General features: G+C 42.1%; 1 protein-coding gene across 1 annotated transcript in view; it reads right to left on the bottom strand.

The window, feature by feature from the left end:
- The window catches only part of ITGAV (integrin subunit alpha V), a 49,523-nt gene extending 25,117 nt beyond the window's left edge, over positions 1-24,406 (bottom strand). The window contains exons 1-10 of the mRNA XM_054636200.2: positions 24,112-24,406; positions 20,038-20,165; positions 6,527-6,618; positions 5,913-6,027; positions 4,617-4,678; positions 3,025-3,070; positions 1,459-1,584; positions 729-773; positions 502-545; positions 357-413 (exon numbers count right to left, since the gene is read on the bottom strand). Coding sequence (XP_054492175.2) covers positions 357-413; positions 502-545; positions 729-773; positions 1,459-1,584; positions 3,025-3,070; positions 4,617-4,678; positions 5,913-6,027; positions 6,527-6,618; positions 20,038-20,165; positions 24,112-24,275 — 879 coding nt within the window. The 5' untranslated portion in view covers positions 24,276-24,406. The remainder of the gene's footprint in view (positions 1-356; positions 414-501; positions 546-728; positions 774-1,458; positions 1,585-3,024; positions 3,071-4,616; positions 4,679-5,912; positions 6,028-6,526; positions 6,619-20,037; positions 20,166-24,111) is intronic.
- Between the last annotated feature and the right edge of the window lie 2,299 nt (positions 24,407-26,705).

The following is a 26,705-nucleotide window of genomic DNA, read 5'->3' as shown; positions in this document are numbered from 1 at the left end:
TGATACAAACAAACAACTTTACACAAATCTGTACACCAAACACATCAGAGTGATGATAATATATGCCACAAATTTTTTTTGTTCCTTTCCTTTTTGTTTCTCTTCCATACTCTGTTAGAAAGTAAACCCATCAGTTACTTTTCCCATTTCCCCTTTCATGATCCAGTCTCTTTCCCAGCTCTCAAAACAGGCAGCATTTCCTTTATTTAAATAAGATTAGAATTCCCTCAGACTTCATAAAATGTTGCTTTGGCAATCAAGCCAGTAATATGCAGACTATTATCTAGTACCCTAAATACTGCTGCAACATAGGAAGGGCTTCCTGGTCACCCACCACAGCCAGCAGAGCCACCCACCTGCTCTCCAGTGAAGTTGTGCATGGAGGACATGTTTTTCCCATTGTAAATGGACACCTGCACGTGGAGAAATACACATTACAGCATACCAGCAATAGTCACCTTTTTTATTTATTGTAAACTTTAATGTTTCAAATTATTTTACCATGCCCAGAGTTCTTGCTGCCCGTGGGACTCCTGATACAAAGTCTGAAACATAAAGCAAGACACAGATAAGAGCCAGGTCTCAAGGCACAGTGACTGCTGAACAGAACAGCTCATTCCTAGCACTTGAACACTCACTTCCTAGCATTTCCCTGTGCTCTGTACCACTGGTTTGGAAGATCTGCCCAGCCTATTACCATGGTGTTCTTACTGAAGCAAGGGGCTTACCTTCGATGCCATCACCGTTGAAGTCTCCAACAGCCACTGAATAACCTGCAGAGACAAGATCAGGCTTTAAAAACCTTATTGAACCTTTCATCTCTCTTTACACTTTTCACAAGTGTTTCTGTGCACAGTCTTCCTCTCTTCATCTTAAAATGCACTGGTATAAATATTGCCTTGCAGCAGCTTAGACTATGAAAAACTCCAGGAGTGGCTGTAACTCATCAGTATCCAGGAATTTGAGAGCAGAAGATGAAAATTTTAAAATTATTATCCTGGGAATTGTCCTGGTACATCCTTGCTTTTTTTTCCTCAGCCTGGTTAGACATACATGAAGCAAAATGATGATTTCCCACTCCTCATTGTTTTTCTTCCAAAACATCATTTTATTTTGTTTTGGGAGCTTATTTAGAAACAGCTGCTTTTAAATAACAAACAAACAACCAACCACCTATGTGACTAACCTCTCACATAAAAATCATACATTTGCCATTCCCATATTCAGCCTGAATCACACAAAATCATGAAAATACTTCCATTTATTTTGTCATCGGGTGCTTTTTGAATCAAGCCTATGGCAAAATAACTACAATAAATAACTACATCACACATAAATGAGTGCATTTTCAGGAATGTCACTCCCTTGTTGTCTGTTAGATGTGGAAATGGCAGTTGTGTGGTTTAGATGTTGGCAGGGAGTGTTGCAGGTGGAGGTTTCTGGTTTCCCACCACGTACCCAAGTAGCTGTCATCAAAAGCAGCACTGGCAGGCCTGGTGGCTAACTGGTCATCATACTTGGTGCTGTAGACCTTGGAGTCATACTTTGCCACAATCTCTGTCACTCTGTCAGAAATCAGCTGGCCTAAAGAGAGAGAAAAAGAGCTGAAAACCACAGCCAGAATTCACTGCCCTCAAAAGCAGAGGCTCTTACACAACACTGACCAGAGAGGGGCCAACTGCAGCAGAACCAGGAAGGACACAAGTGAAAATATGGATCCTACTCCAGCAAAAAACACGCTCACATATTGGATCAAAGGCACACACAGAGTTCTCACTGAAAACAGGGATCAAACTAAGGCAGGGGTGAGATATCATCCACTCATGGTTGTGTAGAACTGAGCCCTGTTGGTGCTCCTGGCTCAAATACCACAACAGGAGGGCCTGTTTTGGCAGACAAGAAGCCAATAAAATGGACAAAAATGAGACGAGCCCAGTGTATTGCCATGTTCTCCATTTTCACTTCATCAGCCACTAGGTGGTGACTCCTTTACATTCTTTTCTTCGAGTCTAAATTCAAGCTTGAATCACCAAAAACCCCCATTCAGAACGGCACTTCACATGCATATTCACATGTGTATGAAGAGAAAACTCCTCCTCCAGCAGCTCAGCATGTGGAATAAAAGTTTAGGATGAAAAGTCTTGTTCTCAGAAGCATTCTATTGTCATCTATTCAAAGCCAAGTGGGCTTTTTTTGGTAGTAGTAGAAGAGGATGAGGTTGTTTTGGCAGATGAAGTGTCACTTTTGCCAAAAAACTATAAAATAAATACAGAAACCTGATTTATATGATACTGCATCTGCAATTTAGCTTAAATAATTCGATTTTGTTTGTAATTTAAAACACAGGACTGGAACAAGCCTCCTGTGCTGCTGCACCTACATGTAGGCTGGCATGATACAGAAAATCTATTAATAATGTTAGAAGCTCCATTAAAAAGCAGGCAGCAGAGTTTGGCAGCTGTGTCCTGATTACAGCAGCAGCTCCTTTGAACAGAGAGCTGCAGCTAAAGGCTGAATAATCCTGAATCCCACATGAGGAAAGTATACAGGTAATGCCAGGTAGAGGTAAAACGTGCCCCACGGCACAAACCAATTAAGACAAATGCAAAACATCTTTGCCATCAGAGGAAAACAATGAAATTCTCTTTAGAGGGGATATTTGTCATTGAAAATGCACTCTTTGTGTGTCAAATTATGAAACGTGTACATAGCAAAACAAAATATGCTAAAGGAAACTTTTCCTGCTGTTGAAAACAAATCCCATGTGCCAGGAAAACGCCCTTATAATGATCATGGAATTATTTAAAACACAAAGGTCATCTCTGCTATCATTACTACAACCATTATCTGTGGTTGCCTTGATTATTCAGGACATAATCTTAAGGACAAAGGAACATTTCTGTCAGTTTTCTTACTGACAAAGACTCTGACAGCAGCTGGAAGACTGTGGATCAAAATGGGTGAGAGGATAAAGAGAAAAATCATAAAGGTCATCTTCTCTGTGACTTAAATGACATGTCTCACCTTGCCAGTAAAAACTTCCAGGTCCTCCCAGCAGCACCCTGTCTCCCTTGGAAGGGAAGAAAATAAGGAAGACAGAAAGAAAAATTAAAAACACATGAAGCACATCTAAAGCCAGAAAACACATCCTGTGTTTGTGGGAAGAAATCCCGTGTATGTACATCACTGCAGCTCTGCTGACAACCACCCATTTTCCTTTTTGAAGGGGTGATTAATTAGAAATGCATCCTGTAAAATGCTAACAAAAACCTTCAGTGACTATTCCACCCATTTAGAATTCTAGGCAGAATTCTGTTTTTATTTCAACAGACACTTCTTCCCCCACAAATGTATGGCAACAGGAACACAATTAGGAGAAAACTCAGTGTTACATCATGTTTTGGGTGAGTACACAAAATAGTGTCATCTTCTGCCTCTGCCATTTTCTGTAACTTAACACTAGAAAAGCTTAATTCAGAATAGCTGTGATGTAATTCCCCCACTCCACATTTCTTGGCACAGCTGCAATTCACCAACCATTTGATGAAACTTTAACCACCTTAGCTATCCCAGGGCTGGGAATTTGCTCTGTAAGAATTGAATTAGGCCATAGGCTTTGCTGCATAATTAAGCCACTTATTCAGGTTTTAATCCTAAAAACTCCTGTATTCACCACTCAGAAAAATCTAGGTCAGACATTTGGAGATACACCCTGGCTTGCCCACTCTGAGGTTTTGGATTAGAGCCCAAAGTTGGTTTAAACTGGGCCTGGAATCTGCACAGTGACCCTGAGGGTGTGTGCAAAATAACCCAAACACTCACAGCCCTCTCCTGCACTTGGCAGTTTCCTCTGGAGGAAAACCAAGAGTGGCCCTGGGCAAAGAGTGATGGGATATGACCTCATCCTGAGATGTGAGAACCCAAAAAAAAGAGCCACATCACAAACAGGGCTTGCGTGGTCCTAACACGTCCTGACTCTGCTCAACCATTTCACAATATAAAACACCATAGTACCTTCTCAGATCTGTGCACAGTTTTGCTGTGCTTGGACTTCAAAAGTAATAGTGAATTTAAAAAAAAAAAGAGCTAGAACAGGCAGGGAGAGCACAGAAGAGACACAAGTGAGTAAAACAGCCCTGTACTTCTGCTGGCTGATGAGAAAATCAAATATGATTCACAAGCACATTGTTCACCAGCTCCCTGAGTTGTCATTCCTAAAGAAATAACAACAGCTATAACAATAGCTGTAACACCAATGCCAGGTCACAAAAATCCTGACTATCACACTGAATTCACCTGAGGACCAGCTGCAGCAGAGGGTAAGGCAGGCAGCTGGGAAAGCCCATTATTTGCTCAGGACATGGCTCCTACAAGAGGTGAAAGTGTGCTGCTCTGAAGATGTAGGGAGAAAAAGGTTTATAAAAGCTCTTTAAGTGGTTTCAAGTTATTTTTGGGTTTATTCATAAATTTTGTTTGGTTGTGGGTTAGCTCCCCACCAGGAACAGTAACATCTGGTTTCATAATAGCTGTGATTCTAAGTGCTCTGTATCAGGAGGGTTTGCTAACTTGCAGCTGTCTGCTGACCCACAGAAATGACAAAAATAAAAATCACATACCTTTGTGAAGTCAATGCTAAATCCACCTTGACAAAATCCCTGTCCATCTGCATCAATAGTTGCTACCAAAGGAAAAAAAGATAGAAAAGAAAGAGGAGAAAAAGAAATCAATAAAGTATTATCAGTACTCCATCAGTTGCAGCACTGCAGATACTTTACAATGCATCTCCCTATGTCAACTTGCACTCCTAAACTTGAACCTTGGAATACTTTTCTCCTTAATCAGTATTTTCTCTTTATCAACAAGTCCCAGCCAAATGCTGTAACAATTTCAGGGCTGGCCTAATAGACATGTAACATTAGCATGTGCTCTAGCCTAGCACAAACAAACAGCAACCCCATGTTCCTTTGTGTTTCATCTTCAAAAGTCTTGGGGAAAATGTATTTGCAATTTCTATTCAGGAAATAAGATATTTGGAAAAGAGGGGATAATTTTTTTTCTTTTGGTATGGAAAAGAAAGCTGAATTGGCTTAAAACAAAAAGAACATATCTGGCTGAAAAAATTTCTCCATACTGAGACTCATCCCAGCAAGATTTGTTATAGCTGAATCAATTTTAGGATTATACAGCTTCAGAATAGAAATGCTGGGAGCCCCTTCTCTGAAAGTGTGACTGCTTAACAGGCATGATTTAATTTAATACTTATTATTTAACTTCTTGTTATGCTGGACCAGGCTGGATTTTATTCCTGCTGTTCACAAATGATATTCAGCAAATAAAAAGTCAATCCTAACTTCAACATTCAAGTTCTAGGCTATAGACTTCTAAATAATCCAGCCCAACCAGAGGAAATAAATGCAAAGCATTTGGAAAATAAGACTCCAAATGTTCAACAGTTGATATAATATAAACAATGCATCACTACAGATGTATACACATAGGGACATCAGAACCTATTTTGGCAAAATCTTGTCTTCTAAAATGAGCTTGCACCTTAATGTACTTGAATAATGATAAAATACTTGAGATTCATAAGAATTCCAGAGTTGGTCTTGGAAAAAGCACTTGCTAAATAATTTTGCTTGAGTGATTACTACAGAATTGGTCCCTTCAACAACAGAAGCCCTCAAGCCCAGTGATTCTTGGACCTAAGATTTTCCTCTGGCCTACAGTGGAGAAAACAAGGTCTGCATCATGGACCTCAACAGAAAGAGAATTCAGATGTCTGGATCTAGTTTTTAAGTTTTGTTCTCATTGCCATACATGGAAGGGAGAAATTCCACTCCAAAATGTACACAAAATGTGACACAAGAGGAATTCCAGGGAGAAAAGCAACCCAAATGCCTTATACTCACTTGACCTGCAGGGAGCATATTCCACAAATTTTGACCCAGCAAGCAGGTAACAAGTTCCTACAGGCTCTCTCTCTTGTTTTGTTTCAGTTCTCCAGTGGTACAGTGGGGCACAGGCCTAGGGAAGAGCACACAGCAGTGAGGAAATAAACTCCTCTTCAAAATACTGGTGGGTAGCAAGTAATACAATGAAATTCCAATTTTCTACAGAAAAGCAACAAAAAAACCTGGCAGATGTGTCTTGTGTTATTAGAGGAGATTTATACTATCAGCAGTGGGGCAGAATTACCATCAGTTTGTATTTTATAAACAGCTAATTTATATCGAAAATTTGAGAAATAATATTTTCTTAAAGCAACAGGTGTGAAGTGTTTATCAAGAATTTATAACATATTCTAACTCAAACTAATTTTACTACTTTCCTTAAAACTGGAAAAGATGCTCCTAGCTTTGTTTATAAGGAGTTAAGCAAAGCCTAGCTAAGAAATTCTGAAGAAAAGAAAATTCATGCTGATTAGTGGGATTTTGTTTAAATTCTAAGTTATCTGGATCTCTTCCCATTTTCTTCCACTGCAATATCTCAGTACTGATTCATCTGAAGGGCATCAAAGACCTACCAGGATTTTATCATTTTGGGATCTCACAGAGGCTCCAAACCACTGATGAGACTTAAATTCCAGGGGATCATCAGGAGCAAAGTCTCTGTTACCTACAAAGAAAAGAAAAAAGCAGCATAATTTCACAGGAACCTGTACAGCAAAAATGAAGAAGAAACCCCACACTAAGCCATTGGTTTTGATGCATACAGAGAAAACCAGGAACAGCAACATTGGAGAATATCACACTTTGATGGAACCAGGCTTTAAAAATTATTTATTACTATTTTTTTATATCAAGGGCCCAAACCAACTATTTTTGCACACAGAGCCTTGGTACAATGGTGATTAGTTGTGGGAGCTCAAAGTTTATAGCGTGTTTGACAGCCACACAGTAAATACCTCATAGCTGAGATATTTGACTTCCAAGCAGATTACAGCACTGCTCAAGGAGCAGAGCCAAAGCCCTGTTAGCTCTGAAGCTTCTAAAAGAAATATTGCCTCCATTAAATCATGTGAGCTTGGGCTAGAATCAGGAATGAGCTCCTTCTCCTAATTCCACCAAGCGGTAACATCTCTATTCTGAGTGTCAATGCAATGCACAAAGCAGGAAATTTGCAAACTTAAAAAAATATGGGGAAAGAGAGCAAGGTAAAGACTGAGTAATTTGCACTGGTGTCTGTTCCACGATGCTGGCTGGTAGAAACAAGCAGTACTTCTGCAGGTGTGAGTGCTAAAATAATAGAAAATATATAGCAAATAATATAATTTATAATTATATTATTTGCTATATATAAATATATATATATATATTTTATATATATATATATAAAATATTTATATATTTTATTATAAAATATATAAAATATATAAATATATATTATATATATATAAATATATATTTTTATATATATAAAATATATATAAAAATATATTTTATATATATATATATATAAAAACCAATATATAATAATATATACACACTATATATATATATAAAATAATAGAATTATTTGGTGTTTCTTCTGTACTTCCATTGGCAAAATAAGGCAAACTTTGCCAGCATAATGAGAAAATCGATGTAACACTTTGAAAAACATACCTTTGCTCAAAGTTCCCTAACTGGCTGGTTTACAGAGCCCAAAACTACAGGAATGGATGAGGCAGCAGCCACACATCACTTGCAGAGTGCCAGGGGATCCCCAAACCCATAGCCCTGCTATGAATCAGTGACTGTGGCCACTTGGAGCAGAATTTCCCTGCTTGTTTTACACCTTGTAAAGAATGCTTTGTCTGCAGAGATTGTGTTACTTCCTTTAGGAAAGTCCCACGGAAAAGACAAAAGAGATTTTAATCTGCCGACTCAGCCAAAGCAAGCAAGTATCTGGACTATTTTTGCTCTCAGATTAGAACTACACAGAAACCAATGCCAAGCACATTGCAACACAGAGAACTATTGTGGTTTTTTCTAATGTCATCAAAGGCAACTCAAACCTCACCTCCCTCCATCACCTCCCCTGCATCTCTTACTGGGCTGGTGCTGAAGGCTTGGAGGGTCAGCACATCTGCACAGATCTATGTACATTGAACATAAATCATTGCTGATGGTCAGCACATCACAGATTGATGCACATTCAACCTTTATACTCTCACCCTTGTACAGGTTAAAATGTAGCTTGGAGACCTGCATGCTACCTTTTAATGGCACAGAAAAACAAACCCAGATCAAGATGTTTTCCAATTAGGGAACTATCTCTGACACACACATTTTTCCTGTTCCTTGTCTTTAACTATGGATATCCACCCACCCACAGTTTTGCTCCAAGGCATGACTGGGTGAGTTTCAGATGAAGCTGCCACCCAAAGGGGCAGCAGTTCCCATTTGCTTCTGTCCCCAGGTTCATTCCTGCTGCCTGTGTCTCTCTTGGCACTACTCCCCCTGCTCACATCATGAGCTAACTAAGAATGAACCCTCCTATAAAAGTATTCAGCAGGATGAGGTTCCAACCCAGCTGGCTGCATGGGGAGGGGAGCAGTGCTAATAGGACAGCAACACAAGGCTGGGAACTATATCCTTTTTGACACCAACAGGGATTTAAAAGTGGTTAATTCATCTTTTAACCACACCCTGGGTTACGTAGCCTGGAAAGACAGGTTTGGCTTCTGCCCTCTACTTCTCCAGCTACTTTTGAATACAAAGAAATGTCTCAGCTCTACTTGCCAAACACAGCTTTAAACAATGTTCAACTTGGGGATAGTTGCAGAGTGGCATTTTGTACTTTTCTGTTGGATACTTAGACAGCACTATGTATGCATGGCAAAAATGAAAGCTTGTATAGCAGTTTCACAGTGTAAAGCAGAATGCTATTGTCCAGGTGCTATAAAGGTGTCTAGGATGCAAACCTCCCACTTCAGTTTAAAACCACAGGCAAGAAGTAGAAGGAAAGGCTGTGTTGTAATAGGGAGTAAGCAGTTATTCTGCATTATCAGCCTGATTTTATCTCAGCTGCCAAGGAAATGAGATCCTTGAAGTCTGGGCTGAATAATAAGAATAAAACATCCAGTAAAAAGAAAGGCAAGTCCTGGTTACTGGTGCCACCTGCCCATGGTCTATGCTGCACTGGAGAAGAGGGGAGCCAGCAGAACAAGCAGCACAGACTGCCAGAACAGCTCCTCTCTGCCCTTTCCCTGTGCACCCTTCGGCTGCCAAGAGGGATCAGTGTCCAGGACAGCATCTCCCTTGGTGTTTAGGGGACAAAAACATTTTTTTCTACAGTATTAAAAAGCCCTGATTCAGCTTTAAATTGAGGCTAATATTAGAAATCTCTATGTATCTTTCAGATACAACCAGAAGCTAGCACATAAAAACCCCAAATCCCCAAAGCGGAAAGCAAACGAACACGACCACAAAGATAATTGTGTGCCAAATGGAGTTTATGTGCCAGATGTCATGACTTCAGAAGCCAGCATCGTCATTTCTGAAGGCCTGAACAACAAATGAAGAATTCTTACAAAACCCCACCACCCCACAGAAAAATGTGTTCCATGAGGCAATTTGGCAAGCTGGATTTTAGTTATTTATAGCGCCTCTATTGTAGAAACATGCTGCAAACATCTCAGTCAAGTTGCCCTGTGTCAGAGCAAACATAACAAAGCAAGATGTGCTATAAGGCTAAAATGCCTTAGAATGGGTTTTTCTTGTATCCAAAGCTTCTTTAGGTTCTTTAAAGCTTTAAGTGAGGGGGTCTTAGGGGGAGGGCCTTGAGTTCAGCTTGAGAATGGCTGCAGCACTGGAAAGTACATGAGGACAGAAGATCTAGATCAAGTGGAAAATTTGTACATTGGACACACAGAAAGAAGTCTCAGCTAAAAAATTGATACAGGCTAAATCTGATGTGAATGCTCCATAAGAGAAGAAAATTAACCTTTTTTTACCTATACTCACTCGGAATTCTCCCCAGGAAAAACTGTGCAAATAGATTAAAAGCCATTCTCTCAGATCCAAAGAGAAATTAATTTTATGAGGAATTCTGGAAAACACCAACTCAACAAAAATCCCCTCGCTTTAAACAAGAAACCATTCGAGTTTTGCTTCAGGACTGGGAAAAACAAACATTAAAACACTTGAATGTGAGCCCTCATTGAAGCAGTTTTAACCACAGTTAAATATTGAGCCACTTTATACCATAAAGGAGATGTGTCATGGGAAGGTACAGGACTGACTTCAGCATTTGCAATAAAACACTGACTTTGTCATAAAACACTTCTGTGTTTTATTGCAAAGAAGAGCCTGACTTGATTATTATTTTATCTTTGTATAACTTTTAGTGGTAGTTATATATATATACATAGTAAAAAACCCCCAAAAAACAGTACCTACCTTAAATGAACCAAACTGTATTACAAGTAAGATTTAAATATCCAGGGATTTATAAATCCAGCCCAAATGCTTTGATGTATTATAATCAGCCTTAGTACTATAAGGGTTCTCGTAGCCTTATTGTATTTCTTACAGCCTTTTCTTGTATTTCTGAAATTTCAGAGTATCCCAAAAATACCCTACACATGTCTTTAAGCCAATGATGTACATTTTAATCACAGAATGGTCTGGGTTTGAAGAGACCTTAAAGGTCATCTCATTCCAACCTCTCTGCCATGGGCAGGGACACCTCCCACTAGACCAGGTTGCTCAGAGCTCCATCCAACCTTGCCTTGAAAGAGCCTTTAAAAAGGCATTCAAACAAATATATCCAGGCAGGACAAACTATATTCTGACTAGATTTATTGCAGAAAACATTCAGAGTTTTTATACAATGTCATTTGTCAGACTAAAATGCAACTGCTACAGGGACTTGCACTTGATGGGTCACTAATGCCAGGATTATGTCATATGGCCATGGGCTATTATTTCTAAAGGCAGCTTCTGCCCTGGTCTTTCCTTTGCTCCTTCAGATTGTAGCAATCACATGATGATTTTACATGACTCTTGCAATAGGGAAAAAGGGCTGACATGTCAAGTCAACTGTGCTGTGTCTCACAAGGTTACTTTCTAGGTGGAAGGATGGGCAAGAACAGAATTAAAATTAAAACAAAACAAAAAAAAAAAAAGGTGTGTTGCTGGTGGACCAACAGAGCACTATCTCTTTAGCACATTCCCTAGGATTTGAACTGAAAAATGAAAATTAATGTGGAGAGATGCTGGGTAGAAACTGCAGAAAAAGAAAAGAAATCCATGTTCCAAATATAATAAAAATATAAGAAATCCGTGTTCCAAATATAATAAAAAGATCACTTTTTTTTTTTTCCAGTGATGGATTTCTCTGAACTATCACCTTTGGATAGTTGGCTCCTTCTTTTCCCAAGGTGAATGCTATCAGTTACAGGAACAAAGGAGTTACTAGGAAAGTCCTGCTGTTGAGTAAGTGGATCCAGTTGTAACTTGCAGCCCGCCTGTTTTTATGGTAATGAACAAACTGAATTAAAACATCTACCCCTATCTTCAGACAGACTTAACAGAGAAGATCATGAGTCAAGAGGCACTGAACTGATGCAACCTGGCTCAGTGTCATCACACTAAAAACACCTAAGAAGCTGTAAAATGTAAATAGCCATCCAATTCACAGACCTCTCCTTAAAATAAATCTCTTTGTAACTAAGCTGATCGTACGGAAATGAAGTTGCCCTTCTAGGTGAAAGGAAACTGTGCAGCTAGCCAGAAGACAAAGCTATAAAATATACAAGAGCCCTCTTTTCATAACAGGAGAACTCTATGCAGTGTCAATCCATCTATCTGTCTATCTGTCTATCTGTCAATTCCATCCATCATTACAACCGAAATCGGAGCGATTTCAGCCTCAGCTGAGGCAGCAGGAGCAAGTGAACCCGAGCTCTCCTTCCCTTGAAACTGCCCACGCTGGGAGGCAGCGATGCTTTAGCAACCTTGGTTTATCCACTGTGTTTTGCAGTGACTCAGGCAGAGGGGAATACAGACCTTCCCACTATTCCCCTTCCCTCTCCTGAGGTGAGGTGAGCCCGCCTGTTTTTATGGCAATGAACAAACTGAATTAAAACATCTACCCCCATCTTCAGACAGACTTAACAGAGAAGATCATGAGTCAAGAGGCACTGAACTGATGCAACCTGGCTCAGTGTCATCACACTAAAAACACTTAAGAAGCTGTAAAATGTAAATAGCCATCCAATTCACAGACCTCTCCTTAAAATAAATCTCTTTGTAACTAAGCTGATTGTATGGAAATGGATTTGCCCTTCTAGGTGAAAGGAAACTGTGCAGCTAGCCAGAAGACAAAGCTATAAAATATGCAAGAGCCCTCTTTTCATAACAGGAGAACTCTATGCAGTGTCAAGTATCTTCCATCCATCATTACAACCAAAGTCGGAGCAATTTCAGCCTCAGCTGAGGCAGCAGAAGCAAGTGAACCTGAGCTCTCCTTCCCTTGAAACTGCCCACGCTGGGAGGCAGCCGATGCTTTAGCAACCTTGGTTTACCCACTGTGTTTTGCAGTGACTCAGGCAGAGGGGAATACAGACCTTCCCACTACTCCCCTTCCCTCTCCTGAGGTGAGGTGAGCCCGCCTGTTTTTATGGCAATTAACAAACTGAATTAAAACATCTACCCCCATCTTCAGATAGACTTAACAGAGAAGATCATGAGTCAAGAGGCACTGAACTGATGCAACCTGGTTCAGTGTCATCACACTAAAAACACTTAAGAAGCTGTAAAATGTAAATAGCCATCCAATTCACAGACCTCTCCTTAAAATAAATCTCTTTGTAACTAAGCTGATTGTACGGAAATGAAGTTGCCCTTCTAGGTGAAAGGAAACTGTGCAGCTAGCCAGAAGAAAGACAAAGCTATAAAATATGCAAGAGCCCTCTTTTCATAATAGGAGAACTCTATGCAGTGTCAATCCATCTATCTGTCTATCTGTCAATTCCATCCATCATTACAACCAAAATCTGAGCAATTTCAGCCTCAGCGGAGGCAGCAGGAGCAAGCGAACCCGAGCTCTCCTTCCCTTGAAACTGCCCACGCTGGGAGGCAGCCGATGCTTTAGCAACCTTGGTTTACCCACTGTGTTTTGCAGTGACTCAGGCAGAGGGGAATACAGACCTTCCCACTACTCCCCTTCCCTCTCCTGAGGTATGAACAGCCACGTTTTCCCCCGGGCAGTGCTGGAACAAAAGCATCTTTTCCCTTGCCTAACAGAAGTAAGCCGCCTTTATTTTTTCCAAGCCGTCATCCCCCTGCGAGCCAGGCAGATGCAGACAGAGCCAACAGTGTTCAGGCTGGACTCTAGCTAATCACTAAAGCATGAGCAGCTCTCTGCTGTCAGCTCTAACAGCGTGGGGAGGAGTTCCATAGGTTCTGCTCCTCTCTTCTGCATTCAGAGCGACAGCCGGATCCCAAGGCACGCTCCGCTCACCCAGCACAAGGATAAGGAAAACAAGCAAACTTCAGAGGGACTGAGCTAATGAGAGATTTAGCCAGATAAAAATCAATCAGTTTCACCCCAAATCGATGCGTGGTCTTCGCAAGATTTATTGCTTTATAGTTGATGAAATCAATGGCCTCTGTGATTGAAATTCCCCTGTGGATTCTGTGGCGATACCAATAAAGCAATCAGCCAAAAATAAAGCAGCACTTTGTTAGAACAAGCTATTTTCAAAGAACACTGACCTATCCCACACTTCCTTATTTTGTAAGTGGAAATGATGGAGTTTTGAACAATTGACTGTTTTGCACAAATGATCAAAATCTCCAGAAGGGAAATGTAAGCTCATGGCACCCACTGCAGCCATAACTTCATCAGCAGATCTTACCCGGGGCAGTGCTACAGCTCAAAGCTGCCTGAGGCAGTTAAAACACCCACTTCAAGTAAATAGGTCACAGATAGATCCAGCCATGCCAAACTGGTGGTTTAGGCTTCCAAACAAAGCCTCCTATTGTCTTGGATCACCCACTCGGGGGATAGAAAAAAAACAAATCTGCAAATGTAAGGAGTCATCAGGAGAGTTCTTTACAAGGGCATTTCCTTTGAAAAGTCTCCTTCTCCTCTTTAAGCACAAAACAAAATATCCAAGTCTCCAAAGATTTGTATCTAAAAGCATTTAAGAACGAACAATTTCTCTAAAATCACTTTGTTGCATCAAAACATGGGAAGGAGGAAGAGGAGGCACAATACAAGGGTCAGTGATAAAACTTTCTCCAGGCAGAGACCACACTGAATTCTTTTCCCAAAGCAGCAAAAACACACCCCACTTGATATACTCCTGGATTCTGGTATTCAGCAGCTTCTGCAAGTCTCCCCAGCCCTGAATTTGGAGCTCTGCTGCAGAGAATGAAAGCAGCAGGGAAAGCTTTCCCCAGGAGGAGGAATGACCACTCCGCCACGCATCCCTGGTTTACCACAGGTCTCAGAAAAGCAAAACAATCCATTGTCTGAACAAGCAAATCTTCCTAGGCTAAACACAAAATCTGCTCAAGAAATCTGCAGTTCATTAGCATAGAAGTTCAAATTGGTTTTTATGAGCATATTTTCCTTTGTAACACTTTGTAGAGCTGTCTGCATTTCATCAGATGATTCTAAATGCAGCAGCTCTTGGGGCAGCCTCAGGACTGCACTTTATGGTGCTGACATAAAGAGCTACAGTTTCAAGTCTCTTGTACTGCAGCAGATACATTTCTCAACTAAATTTTTAAATTTTAATTCTTAAAATAGCAGCAGGTAATAAAATAATTTGGTCAAACTTTTATGAAAAGCCATAGACACATGAGGAAATGCTATTTCTACCAAACCATTTCCCACTATTCTTGAGTCATAATGAGCTAGAACCTCAATAAGAAAAGTAAAAGAATATAAATAATTATGAAGATTGTCTCATTTTGGAAAGCAAGCACATAGTAAACCTTTGATTTACACTAATTTGCCACATGTGCAGCCTGATTAACCCCAACTGGTTACATGGGTCTCTGAATAATTTTTTGTTTGTTGAAGTGAAAACTCAAAATCATCCTCTAAAATTCCAGGGGCAAATAATGGAGGTATTTATCTAGACAGTTAACTAAGTATATCAACCCTGCCATTCCATGCATGCCTAACTGTAAAACACAGAAGTAAAACACAAAGATGATGTGTTGATTTTCCTAAAAAGCAAATTTGGCCATCCCTCTGCTCACTGGTTCTGTTGTCTGGCTCAGTGAACTTCTGAGCCTCCTGTGGCACGGAAAAAAAATATGTTTACTTTTCTACACAGAAAATGGACAGCTACACAAAGCGAATTTAACTTGTGCAATACCCTTTAACTTTCCAGGAATCTTTTTCCTGAGGAAGATTATGGAAGCACTATTGGCAATATCTGGTGCTGCCCACGAAAAATTTGCTGTGCCAGTCTGTGAAGGCTGTGGAGAGGAAAAAAGGAAATGGAGACCGATACATCTTTAAAACGAATGGGTTTGGGCCTTGGCTTCAGAACTGATCAGGAACAGAAAATGGGCTGCTTATTAAGTGCATTCCCTTCAGAGTTTACCCACAAGAAATATGTTTTTCCTGGAAAAAGCTGTTAAGCAGCTGGCAGAGAAAGCCAAGTGTTAAACTTTCTAAGAGTGGAACCACATCTCTGGGCAGTCTGGTAGAAAGGCTCAGTCAGGTGTAAAAGCAGTTTTTCCACTATTTGCTTCCCCAGATACTTTCACTATTTGCCTCCCCAGATACTTTCACAAAATTCAGAGCATTCCCCTATTTCAATGGATTTAAACAAAAAAAAACAAAACTAAATTTTCAGTCACAACATTATTCAATGTGGAGAACAGATAAGAATGAATGAAGATCAATATTTACCTTGAACTACAACCTGTGATTTTGGTTACTTTGAATGCAAAACATCTTGCAGAGGGGAAAAAGATTTATCATCATTGCTTGTGTTTATGAAAATTTTGAAGAATATGCTATCTTGAGAATATAAATTTCCCTTCAGTGTTTGTCCTGAAAAAATGGGGCCTCCTACACATTCTGAAAGTCTGAAAGTTAACTGGGACAGAGGGGAAAAATTCCAAGTATTTTACATAGCAATTGAATTGAAATTGTGGTCATGCTTTGTCACTTGTAGAAAGAAGTCAAGATATAGAAGAAAACCAATGCCAGAAATTTCAGTTTTGTGTCAGAGGCACCTTCACTGCTGAATTAACAAGGTAAACAGGAATAAGGTTAAAAAGGTATTTAAATCAGACCTGTTTCTATCTAGACTTGCAGGAAAACCTATTAAAGTAACAGCAGCACTGCTTCATATTTCAGTTTTGCAGTAGGGCCAGCAGAGGTGTGCAGGTTAGGAAGCTTGCTGTGGGGCTTGGGTCCTTCTTAACCTACTACCTTGAGGTGCTCCTAAGAGCAGAAGCTAGCCTGAAACACTTGCCTGATGACATTAGAAAGTCCTTTTTTTTAAAAAAGCATTCATTTTCTAGCCCAGTGACACAAGCACATGCAGCAGGGCCATGTGCACCCCTGAATTTCAGGCTCCACCACACACGTCTGTTATGCCACTTTCACACAGTCACAACTGTGTTAAATCAAAGCCAACTGATGTCACTGCTGAAAGGCTGAGCAGCCCCACAGCAAAGCATCTTTACATTTGGGAAGTGTTAATGTGCCATATAAACATTTTGCCTTCCAAAGCCACCATATATACCAGAATGTCAAAAGCAATTAGTGTAATGTGCACAGAAACACACAGACAGAATATTCTCCAGTGAATTTCACTGTGCTGAGAGATCCAGGACAAGGGGAGATTCCCTCCCACAAATTCTCCATGGCAGGGGGTGGGAACTAAATTATGTTTAAGGTCCCTTTCAATCCATGCCATTCTGTGATTGCATGAAATATATGGCTGTTTTAAATGAGAAAATATGCTGTGAAAGAACATTGCTTTTTTTAGCCAGAGGTTTAAAAATTATAACAACTGCTTTGGTTTGATTTTGGTTTTTATGTTACAGGCCGATGGGAAGGGTGAAAAAGAAAATATGAAAAGGAGGGCAATACATGTAATTTCAGCATGAGAGCTCCATAAATGACACTGCACAAATGGACCCCCACTCCTGACAGAGCTGAGTGGTCACCCACAGGAAGGAATACACAAAGCAGTAAATTCTGTAGTGCAGGAGCTATCAGCTCAATGACACTTCATATCAGCTTCCTCCAGGGCAGCTGGGGTGAGGGGAAGTGCAAGGGAGCAACCAATGCTGCTGAACTTCAGGGCTGGAACAACTCTTCCAAAGGTTATTCTCCAGCAGCTGGTACCTTCCCTCCTGGGCTACACAAGAGCTGTGGCATTTGATCACATAAATGACCGTGCTGGTCTGCAAATATGCTGTTAAAGCCAAAAGCAAGAGCTTGAAAATAAAACCCAGCCCTGTCCAACCAGTGAGCTCAGCATGGCCTTTGTACAGGTGGGGAAGAGAAATGGACCCATAAAGCTGTAGAAAAACTGAAATAAAAAACAAGGTATGTTTAAGGAGAAATAGTCCTAATTAATAGTAATGAACAACATATAGAGGAAGAAACCCTGCTTGCAGGACCTCTGTAAACACCTAGTCTCATATTTATTTGTGATAAAAAAATGGGAAAAAAACAACCCTACACAGTCAGAACAAGGCTTATTCTTTCCTCCTTTCCCTTGCCACTGTTCCCTCTGGCCTGCTCTGGCATTTCCAGCTGTGCTACCTGGCAGAAGGGAGCAGGAGCAGGAATAGGGTCATGACTCCTGCTAATTACAGGGCACCCAGCTCCACTGACAGAGTTTGGCATCGTCAGGCAAACAGAGGAAGTGAAGGAAATGCCACAAGGACAAGCATTCCCATTATTCTCCCAGGTCAGATTTCTCACTGGCTGTAAGCAACTAGAAAATTATTCTGAAGAAACACATCTAAGTAATGATGCAGATCCTGGTTTTTCCAGTGAATCTGGGAGGGAATAAAAAATCTGCCTTGTATGGCAGAGCTAAGCAATATCTCTGGAATTACAGATGGTATTGCACAAATGATGAGCAGAGATGGATGAGCCTGGGTTCCTGCAGAGGCTGCATTTAGTCATCTACAAAAAGCCCCTTTGCATCAGCACCACAAGTTAGTGGTCAGATCTTCCACTTCCTGTTTCCCAAAGTGGGTCAGGAGCCTTCCCTAATCCCTGTGCCCTAACAAGGCAGAGGCAGGGGCAGGCAGGAGCAGCAGCTCCCAGTGCTGGCACTGACTTTGTCACCAGAACACAGGGAATCGAGCATTGTGCTATGCACAAAGAAAAAGACATTTTCTTTTTTTGTCTCTGGGCATTCATTATTTTATCAAGCTGAAATACAATGCCCCTTTTCACCAGGATAATAATTGACAAATGCATTATTCCTCCATTCATTGCCTCAAAGCTGGAGTGAGTCAAAGCCTGCCTGAAAGAAATCCTCTTAAGCCTTCATGACCTGCTATTTTTACTGTTAAATTTCAAGCAATTAACATGGCTGTACCTTAAAGGAAAATTACAAGCAAAACACTTGTCTGTTTGCCCAGGAGCATGTCCCTTAAGCACAGACATGCAGGAAAGCAGTGTGGCCTCTATCAACTCCACCTGGCACATGGAAAAGCCTACTGCAAATGTTTACAGTATAAACCCATAAATAGACTGTAATTCCCATTAGAAGATGTGTTTAGAACCTACATGCTATGATATTAATGATGATTATTAACTAGGGACATTCTTCCTTAAAAGTACCCAAACTAACAAAAAGCACACTTGTATTCTAGTAAACAATAAGCCCAGAGAACAACAACAAAAAGAAGATAGTTGTAATCTGGTTTTGCTGCCTTGACACTGATGCAGAAAAAAAGTCAGACTTTGCAGCAGAGATTTTTAGTAATCTGACAGATATGCTCCCAGAGAATGATATGAGAGAATGATAAATGGGTGAAGGAATGATAATGACTTGGGGTTTGTGGGTGCCATTGCATACTTTTGTCCTTTTTGTTTTTTGCAAGGAAACTGGTGACATAGTGGTTTTCCACAAAAAGATATGAAGATTTCAGAAATCTAAACACCAACAACCCTTTGTGGCATATATTGACAGTGAAATTGGAAGAAGGGCTTCTCCACTCTATTGCACCCTATTTAAAAAGGCTGCATCAATCTAGCAATTTTTAGGCTGCCAAGCCAAAATACTGGCAGAGAATGAATTAGAAGCAACCAAGACCTTCAAGGCACAGGTGTTTCCTCTGCCTTGCCACATGGGTCTTGCTAATCCCCTGCCGTGACATGGGGAGGTTTTTCCGCTGCCCCGAAACAGGCTGTGGAAAACAGGATTCAGCAGCAAGTGGCTGGAGCAGAAAAGCACATGCAGAGCATTCTCATGACCTGCCACAGCCTGTGGAAATCACTGTGTGCACCAGAGCATGGAGAATGACTGAAATGTTTCATGCCCACACGGCTGCTGCTCAGCTCCTCTGTGCTTCAGCAATGGGTAAGGAGTGCCTATGACCTGAGTGCTGCTATCACAGAGGCCACAAACACTGAGAGGAAAAAAAATTTTAAAATATTTTTTTCGCAGTTTTTAGGCCAAATTCCTGTTTTCAGATGAAACTTTTGGGTATTTCTCCCTAAACCACCTTTGCTGATATTGAAAAGCATCTTTCCTCATATGACACATTCTTAATAGGAAGAAAAGCCCTCGGGGTTCATTGGGAATTAGGTTGCCAAATGTTTTAGGATTGCTGGAGAGTACAGAGGATAAATATAAATAGGTTAAAACACAAGAAGAATAATGTTTGCTCACTCAGGCTTTCAGCACATACCAGGGACAACCATTCTAAAAGAGAGGAGAGGAAAAGGAGAGCACAAGCAAGCCTTGAGTAGCTGCCAGTCAAAAACAACCACATTTACACTGACCATGGAAAAAATCCCACAGGGACCTGAAACCTTTCTGCTTCCCCACATCAGAGCAGAGGCATCCCATCTCCCCCACAGTGACCCACACATTACCTGTGGCATCAAACACAATGGGCTGGCAGTTCCTGTTTGAGTTCCAGCTACATTTGAGCACCTGCCCTCCCTCTATGATGTTGTGCTGGCTAGTGTTGGCTTTTGGGGCTCCCACCAGAAGATATGTCCTGCAGGAAAAAGAAGAAGCAGAACAAAGGTTTCAACACCTAAGGCACAGCTGTTATAACTTTATGACATCTGAAGAGGTTAATAAAGCAGAAGTTTTGCCTGCTGTAATCTAAATCCAACTTCAACTACTCTCAGTTACAGAGAAATTCATATGAGGTTCTCTTTTCTGCATGCAAAAAAAAAAAACCCATTTACCAAAAGAGGAAAAAATATATGACAATTTTAAAGTATCCAGGCCTCCTTAGGATTATATTTTAAATGAGAGAAACACCTTTCATATTATTCTTTTTTCCTTTCAGAAATATGTACGTGTACAGCAGCAGAGGAAATTGTGCACTTCTGTACCTTAGGAAAGCCATCAGGCGGCATAATTTCTGTTAATTTTGTGAGTAAGGGCAATTCAGGGAAGCCAGTCAAAAATGGAAACAATGTATAAACAGAGCAGCAGCGGGCTGGGAGCTCAGCGCGTACTGAACGTGATGAGTCAGCCCTGCCTGAGCAAGGGCTCTTGCAAAAACAGCCTCCAAGTGCCAGCCACCCCGAGCGACAGATCTGCATGTTAATGAATCCTCACCCACACTCACTGCACACTCATCACTCTCTCATTAGCATCTGCTGTGCTTCTCTGCACCTCTGCCTCTCCAGGCACTCGCTCGGTGCCCCCCGAGCAGGAACTGCCTGCGCTCTGTTCCTGCACAGGTGGCAAAATTCAGAAGTGCCAAACTAACAAACGGACTGAGCAAGGCTCTTGGTGCCTCCCAGGACTTTCCAGGAGCCCCAGCACCTCTGAGACCCACTTGACACATCAGCACTTGACTGAGAAAGTCAGTGTGAAGCATGAAGTCATGCTCAGAAGACAAAATCGAGCGCTTGCTTTCATCAGAGTGAGTCTGCTCTGTCTCTTCCCTTTGCACTGCTGAAGGAGAACGCAGCTTGCAGGAGCAAGTCTTGTCAGGCACTGCAGTTCTCTGGTTTGGAAGCTGGGTTAGCTGAACAAGCTGCAGGACTGGTTGGAGAGAATGTCTACAGGCAGGCAAACCCAGGCTTATCAAACTTGCTCTGGTTTTCAGAGCCCTCTCCAGGCTCCTTTTCAGTAAAGAGATAAGCATAGGTATAAACATGGAGCACCTCATCAAAGCTCAGTTCACGTGAAGATCGACCAGTTTTCAACCTGTGTGAATTTTCAGAACCTTAGAAATGTCCTGGCATGGACCCTGATAGAAAATCCAGGCTAGCTGGCAATCCATTTATTTTCCTTAGTTGGCATTCTTAGACTGCCTAGATTTTTAGAAAAGGAATTTGAAACACTTTAATCAACTTAAAATCAGCTCTCTGGGCAGAACAGAAATGCTTAAAAATTAACATTATAATGCCAAGTAAAGAAACATATCAATTATTATAATTACAATCTCTTAAACAAGTTGTAGCTTGCCTCCCATTTTACTCTTGTACCACTGACTTTTGGGAAGTCCCCCAAATGAAACACTTGTTCAAAAGATTTATTTCTTCTCATTCTAATTATATATTTTAAATTTTTCTTAAGCTAATATTTGTGGTGAAGTTTATTAAACAGGAATATAGGAATCATTTTGTGGCTCCACAAAGGTCTTCTCCCCAAATAAAAAAAATGCACTTTCATCATCAGAGTCCAAGCAAGCAGACTTTGCCACAGCTCTTATAATAACATGCAAATAACCCAAATTCTTAGAAGTCTCTAATCCACATACTTTGGGAAAGAGGGAGCAGAGGGACAATTGTATTTCCATGGGAATACACCAGCTATGCTTTGATACTGCCAATTTCCTGCATCACGTTCCTGAACCATCCACCCCATCCCAACGCTGGGGCAACACTAGGAGTGTTCTGGCACCTCTGGTGTGCCTTTCCAGGGCTTTCCATGGGCACCAAAGAAACTGGGCCTTCCCTGGAGGTGCCTCCTGGACTATCAAGTGCAGCTCCTCTGAAGCAGAGGGTGTGTGAGAAATTTCATTTGTTATGCAGCTGTGCTCCTATGAAAGCTGTGCCCACTGTCAGGCACCCTGACACAACACCACCACTTCCACTCCTGGAATGGGACTTTCATCCTGGATTTCTAAATATGCTTCAGTTGGGCATCCAGCAGGTCAAAATAGACTGTGAAGCAGCAGCTTGAGCATTCAGGAACTAACAGCATGCCTTTGCTGTCAGGCTAGGCAATCCAAACAGCTTTAGCCCAAGGAAGCTGACTTAATCTCTAGTACTGATGTATAAAACAGGTGATGAACGAAAGCTCTAAAACAGGTGATGAATAAAAGCTCACCAAAGCAAAAAGAAAGGCATAAAAACCATGTGACACCCCATATGCCTGGACACTGCATACAAGTATTTCTGGCTATTCCAGGAGGCAAAATATCAGTGTCCATAGGCATAAACTGAAAATTGAACTCCACGAGAGCCCGTTCCTGTGAAAGTTGCAGAGCTACTTGGGTCAATTATGAACTTTAATGTAAAATAAAGTGTTTAGCTTAGCAGGTACAAACAAAATTTTAGTGATGACAAAAAAAAAAAAAACAAACCCAAATCCAAACAAACAAGGAGAGTATTCCCTTTGAAATATACAGAAGCTTTTCATGCTGCCTGACAACCACACTGTTTTCTTTAACAGCAGTGCACTTGGAGGTCAATAGTTCTTATAAAAATAATGGAAAGGTTCCAAATAGTGATTTCATGGAGAGCTGTGTCACACAATTCCTTATCAGAAAGCAAGGAAGAAAGTTTACTACATCCATTTACCAGTCTCTTGATAACTCTGCAGCCACACATGTGGACTTAAAAATAAAGGGTGGGACAAAAATAGAAGCTTTTTTCTTTTAGTACCAAGACTTAAGATAGCAGAGAAAGATGGTGCAACATGTGCAAGTTAAGGCAGGATGGCTTCTAATATATGTAAGTAATAAAAAAATGCAAACAAAGCTAGATGATGTACTGCAGAAAGACTTGCTCAATAGCTGTGAAATTTGCTTATAAAGTTTTACAAGCTAAAGATTAAGGGGGGAGAGAGAATATCCCTTCAGCAGGATGAAAGCCAGCAGCTTTTCCAGTCTTACAGCCCTTAAGATGGGAGAGGAGTGGGGGAAAAGCGACAAAAGCTGGATGTTACTGTAAGCCCGCATTTCAGAGCCAGAGCCTGATTCATTCTGGCAACACCGAGCTAGCGAGGCGAGGATTCAAAGGTCTGAAACGCAACAGCGACTATACGCTGCCTAATCTTTAACATGAAACGGGAACATATTCAGGAAGCAGACGTGGAGAGTGCTTACATGGAACTTTTCCTTCTCTAGACTCCTCAGCAGCTCGGTGACTCGCACAGACTCACCACAATTCAAACACAGCACTCCCGCAAAGCACACTCAAGGAGAGAACAGCAGATCTTCTGAAACGCACGGGACGCAGCTTCAGGGACCAAAATACCATAACTACATCTTTCTACACCGTATTTATCACCACCATCGTTTGCGTGAGACCAGGCTACGCAGAGAATCCCGCAGCACAAGGTTCGTGCCCCGCCGGAGCCGGGGATGGGCTTTGGTGTCCCGGCCGCCAGGGCCGCCCCAGCGGGGCAGGGATGCGGAGCGGTCCCTGCCGGGCACCGGCACCGGCTCCATCCCCGCTCCGGGGCCTCAGCAGAGCCGCGTCCCCTCCGAGAGCCGCCCCAGCGGGGCAGGGATGCGGAGCGGTCCCTGCTGGGCACCTCCGGGGGCCGGCACCGGCTCCATCCCCGCTCCGGGGCCTCAGCAGAGCCGCGTCCCCTCCGAGAGCCGCCCCGGCCCGCCAGGCACCGGCTCGGCTGCCGAGGGAGCGGGGGCAGCTCCGCATCCTCCGCCCGGCTCTCGGCCGGGACAGCGCGGGGAGCGGCTCGGCGGGGCACGACGGGGCAGGACGGGGCGGGACGGGACGCGCACTTACGAGAGCGGGTCGGGGGCGAAGAAGTCCACGGCGAAGCCGAAGTAGCTGCCCGCCGGGCCCGAGTAGACGGCCGGGCGCTCCACGTCCAGGTTGAAGGCGCTGCCCGGGGCCAGCGCGGCGCCCAGCAGCAGCAGCAGCAGCAGCATCGTGGCCAGGCGCGCCATGGCCCGGCCGCGCTGCTCCGCGGGCGCGGCTCTGCCGGGAGCAGCGCCGGCCCCGCGTTTCCCGCGGCGGGGCGGGGAGCGGAGCGCAGCCACTTCCCCTTTCTGGCCGGGACGGGGGCGGCAGGAAGGAGAGGCGGCATCATGTGGTGCCGGGGGCGGGCCCTGGGCGCTCCCAGCCCGGGCCGCCGCTCTCTTCCGCCGGGAGCGGCCGGCACCGCCCGGCACAGCCCGGCACCCGCGGGACTGCGGCCCGGAGCTGCCCTCGCTCCAGGCATCCCGCTCGGCATCTGCCCGAGCCGAAGGCTGGAGGAAAGTCAAGGAAAACATTTCTTGTGACGCTGATGAAGCCCTGGCACAGGTTGTCCAGAGAAGCTGCCCCATCCCTGGAAGTGTTCATGGCCAGGTTGGATGGTGCTTGGAGCAACCTGGGATAGTGGAAGGTGTTCCTGCCCATGGCAGGGGGTGGATGAGATGGTCCTTAAAGTCCCTTCCAGCACAAACCATTGTACCAGCCTACGAAGGAGTGCTAGAAATTTGAAGAGTGGGAGACGTCCGTGTGTGTTCTTACCAAGTCTGTTTGGCGAACCAGTCTTTTACCAAGTCTGAACAGTCTCTTACCAAGACTGTTTCTGAACCAGTCTTCCAGGAAAGCTGCTAGGCAAAGAGTAAAGGGAGTGCCAATGTGGACCCAGCCGTGGAGGAAAAGAAAAACCCCTGATTTTCAAACACATGAAGTAATTTTAAATTCCAGGGTCCCAGCAGCAGGTGCAAGGCTGGGAAGAGGAAACCCCCAAATCCTCCCTGATGGAGGTCTCTGTTACTGTTGCACCCCTGCGCTGCCCGCCTAAGGAGGAATCACCGGGTGCAGCCCCAATCTCCTCAGTTGCACTTTGTAGCTCTTATATCCTCTCTCACGAATAACATTTTAGCACTATCATCCTGGCTCAGTCAGTTGCAGCCTTGTCCTCCTCAGCCCATAGAAGAGTTCAACATCTGCTGAGTACAGCGGTGCCTCAGGTAAAAGAAAACACGCTGAGCACCTACAAAGAGCAAATAATTCATATTCATTTGTACAACATAACAGGACTGGAGTTTATTGCCATCTAAAGTCTAAACTTCTTGCTTTCCTCATTGTGAGCATGATAAAAAGCGACACGACAAATAATGATCTTTCAAGCCTTAAATAAAAGTTAAAAATACCCCATACATATTTACCGAGGGGCTGATTTAGTTTAACAGGAATCCCAAAAGAAAAACATTTCCACAATAAGCAGAGAAAAACCCAAAGAACCACCAGTTACTCCTATGTTCCATTCATTGTTCTTGCTATTAATTATCATTTCTTCAGGAAGCCTCTTAAAAATTCTATCAAGAAGGGGAGTTTCAATACATAAACTTGATACTTGTTACTGATTTTTCGAACTTTGCTGCCTCAACAGGTTAAAAAAAAAAACACCCAACCAAACAAATACAAACTCCACATTACTTTTATAGTTTTTCACTGACTAATCTCAGAGCTTTTGTACTACAGACCTGATCAAAGCAAAACTGCAGATGAGTTAATAAGTTTCCAAACTCTAGTAAATAGGGCAATAAACTAAAAGAGTGGTTTATGAGTATTTTGATCAGTAATTAACTAAGGGAAAAGGAGGATTGATTTTCTCTACTTGGTTGCATAACCTCACAACATCACACAAGCAGTGAAACGTAAGTTATCTTTAAGATACTAGAATTTTATTTTTTTTTTAACCATATGATCAATTTTGGCTTCCTAGCAACTGTAACCTCACAATGTCACACAAGAAGTGAAGGGTAAGTTATCTTTAACATATTAGAATTTTTTAACCAAATTATCTATTTTGGCTTCCTAGGGACTGTATAACCTCACAACAACACAGAAGCAATGAAGCATAAGTTATCTTTAAGATACTAATTTTTTTTACCAAATGATCATTTTTTTTTTTCTTATGGACTGTATAACCTCACAACATCACACGTGCAGAATAAGTTATCTTTAAGATACTAGATTTTTTTTACCCAATAATCAATTTTGGCTTCCTAGGGACTGTATAACCTCACAATGTCACACAAGAAGTGAAGGGTAGGTTATCTTTAAGATACTAGAATTTTTTTTTTACCAAATGATCAATTTTGGCTTCCTAGGGACTGTATAACCTCACAATATCACACAAGCACTGAAGGATAAGTTATCTTTAAGATATTAGAATTTTTTAACCAAATTATCTATTTTGGCTTCCTAGGGACTGCATAACCTCACAACAACACACAAGCAGTGAAGCATAAGTTATCTTTAGGATACTAATTTTTTTTTACCAAATGATCATTTTTTTTTTCTTATGGACTGTATAACCTCACAACATCACACATGCAGAATAAGTTAAGATACTAGATTTTTTTTACCAAAAAAAT

The sequence above is a fragment of the Agelaius phoeniceus genome, chromosome 7 (genome assembly GCF_051311805.1).
Source record: "Agelaius phoeniceus isolate bAgePho1 chromosome 7, bAgePho1.hap1, whole genome shotgun sequence".
NCBI lineage: Eukaryota > Metazoa > Chordata > Aves > Passeriformes > Icteridae > Agelaius > Agelaius phoeniceus.
This window is presented reverse-complemented; position numbering and strand designations above follow the sequence as displayed.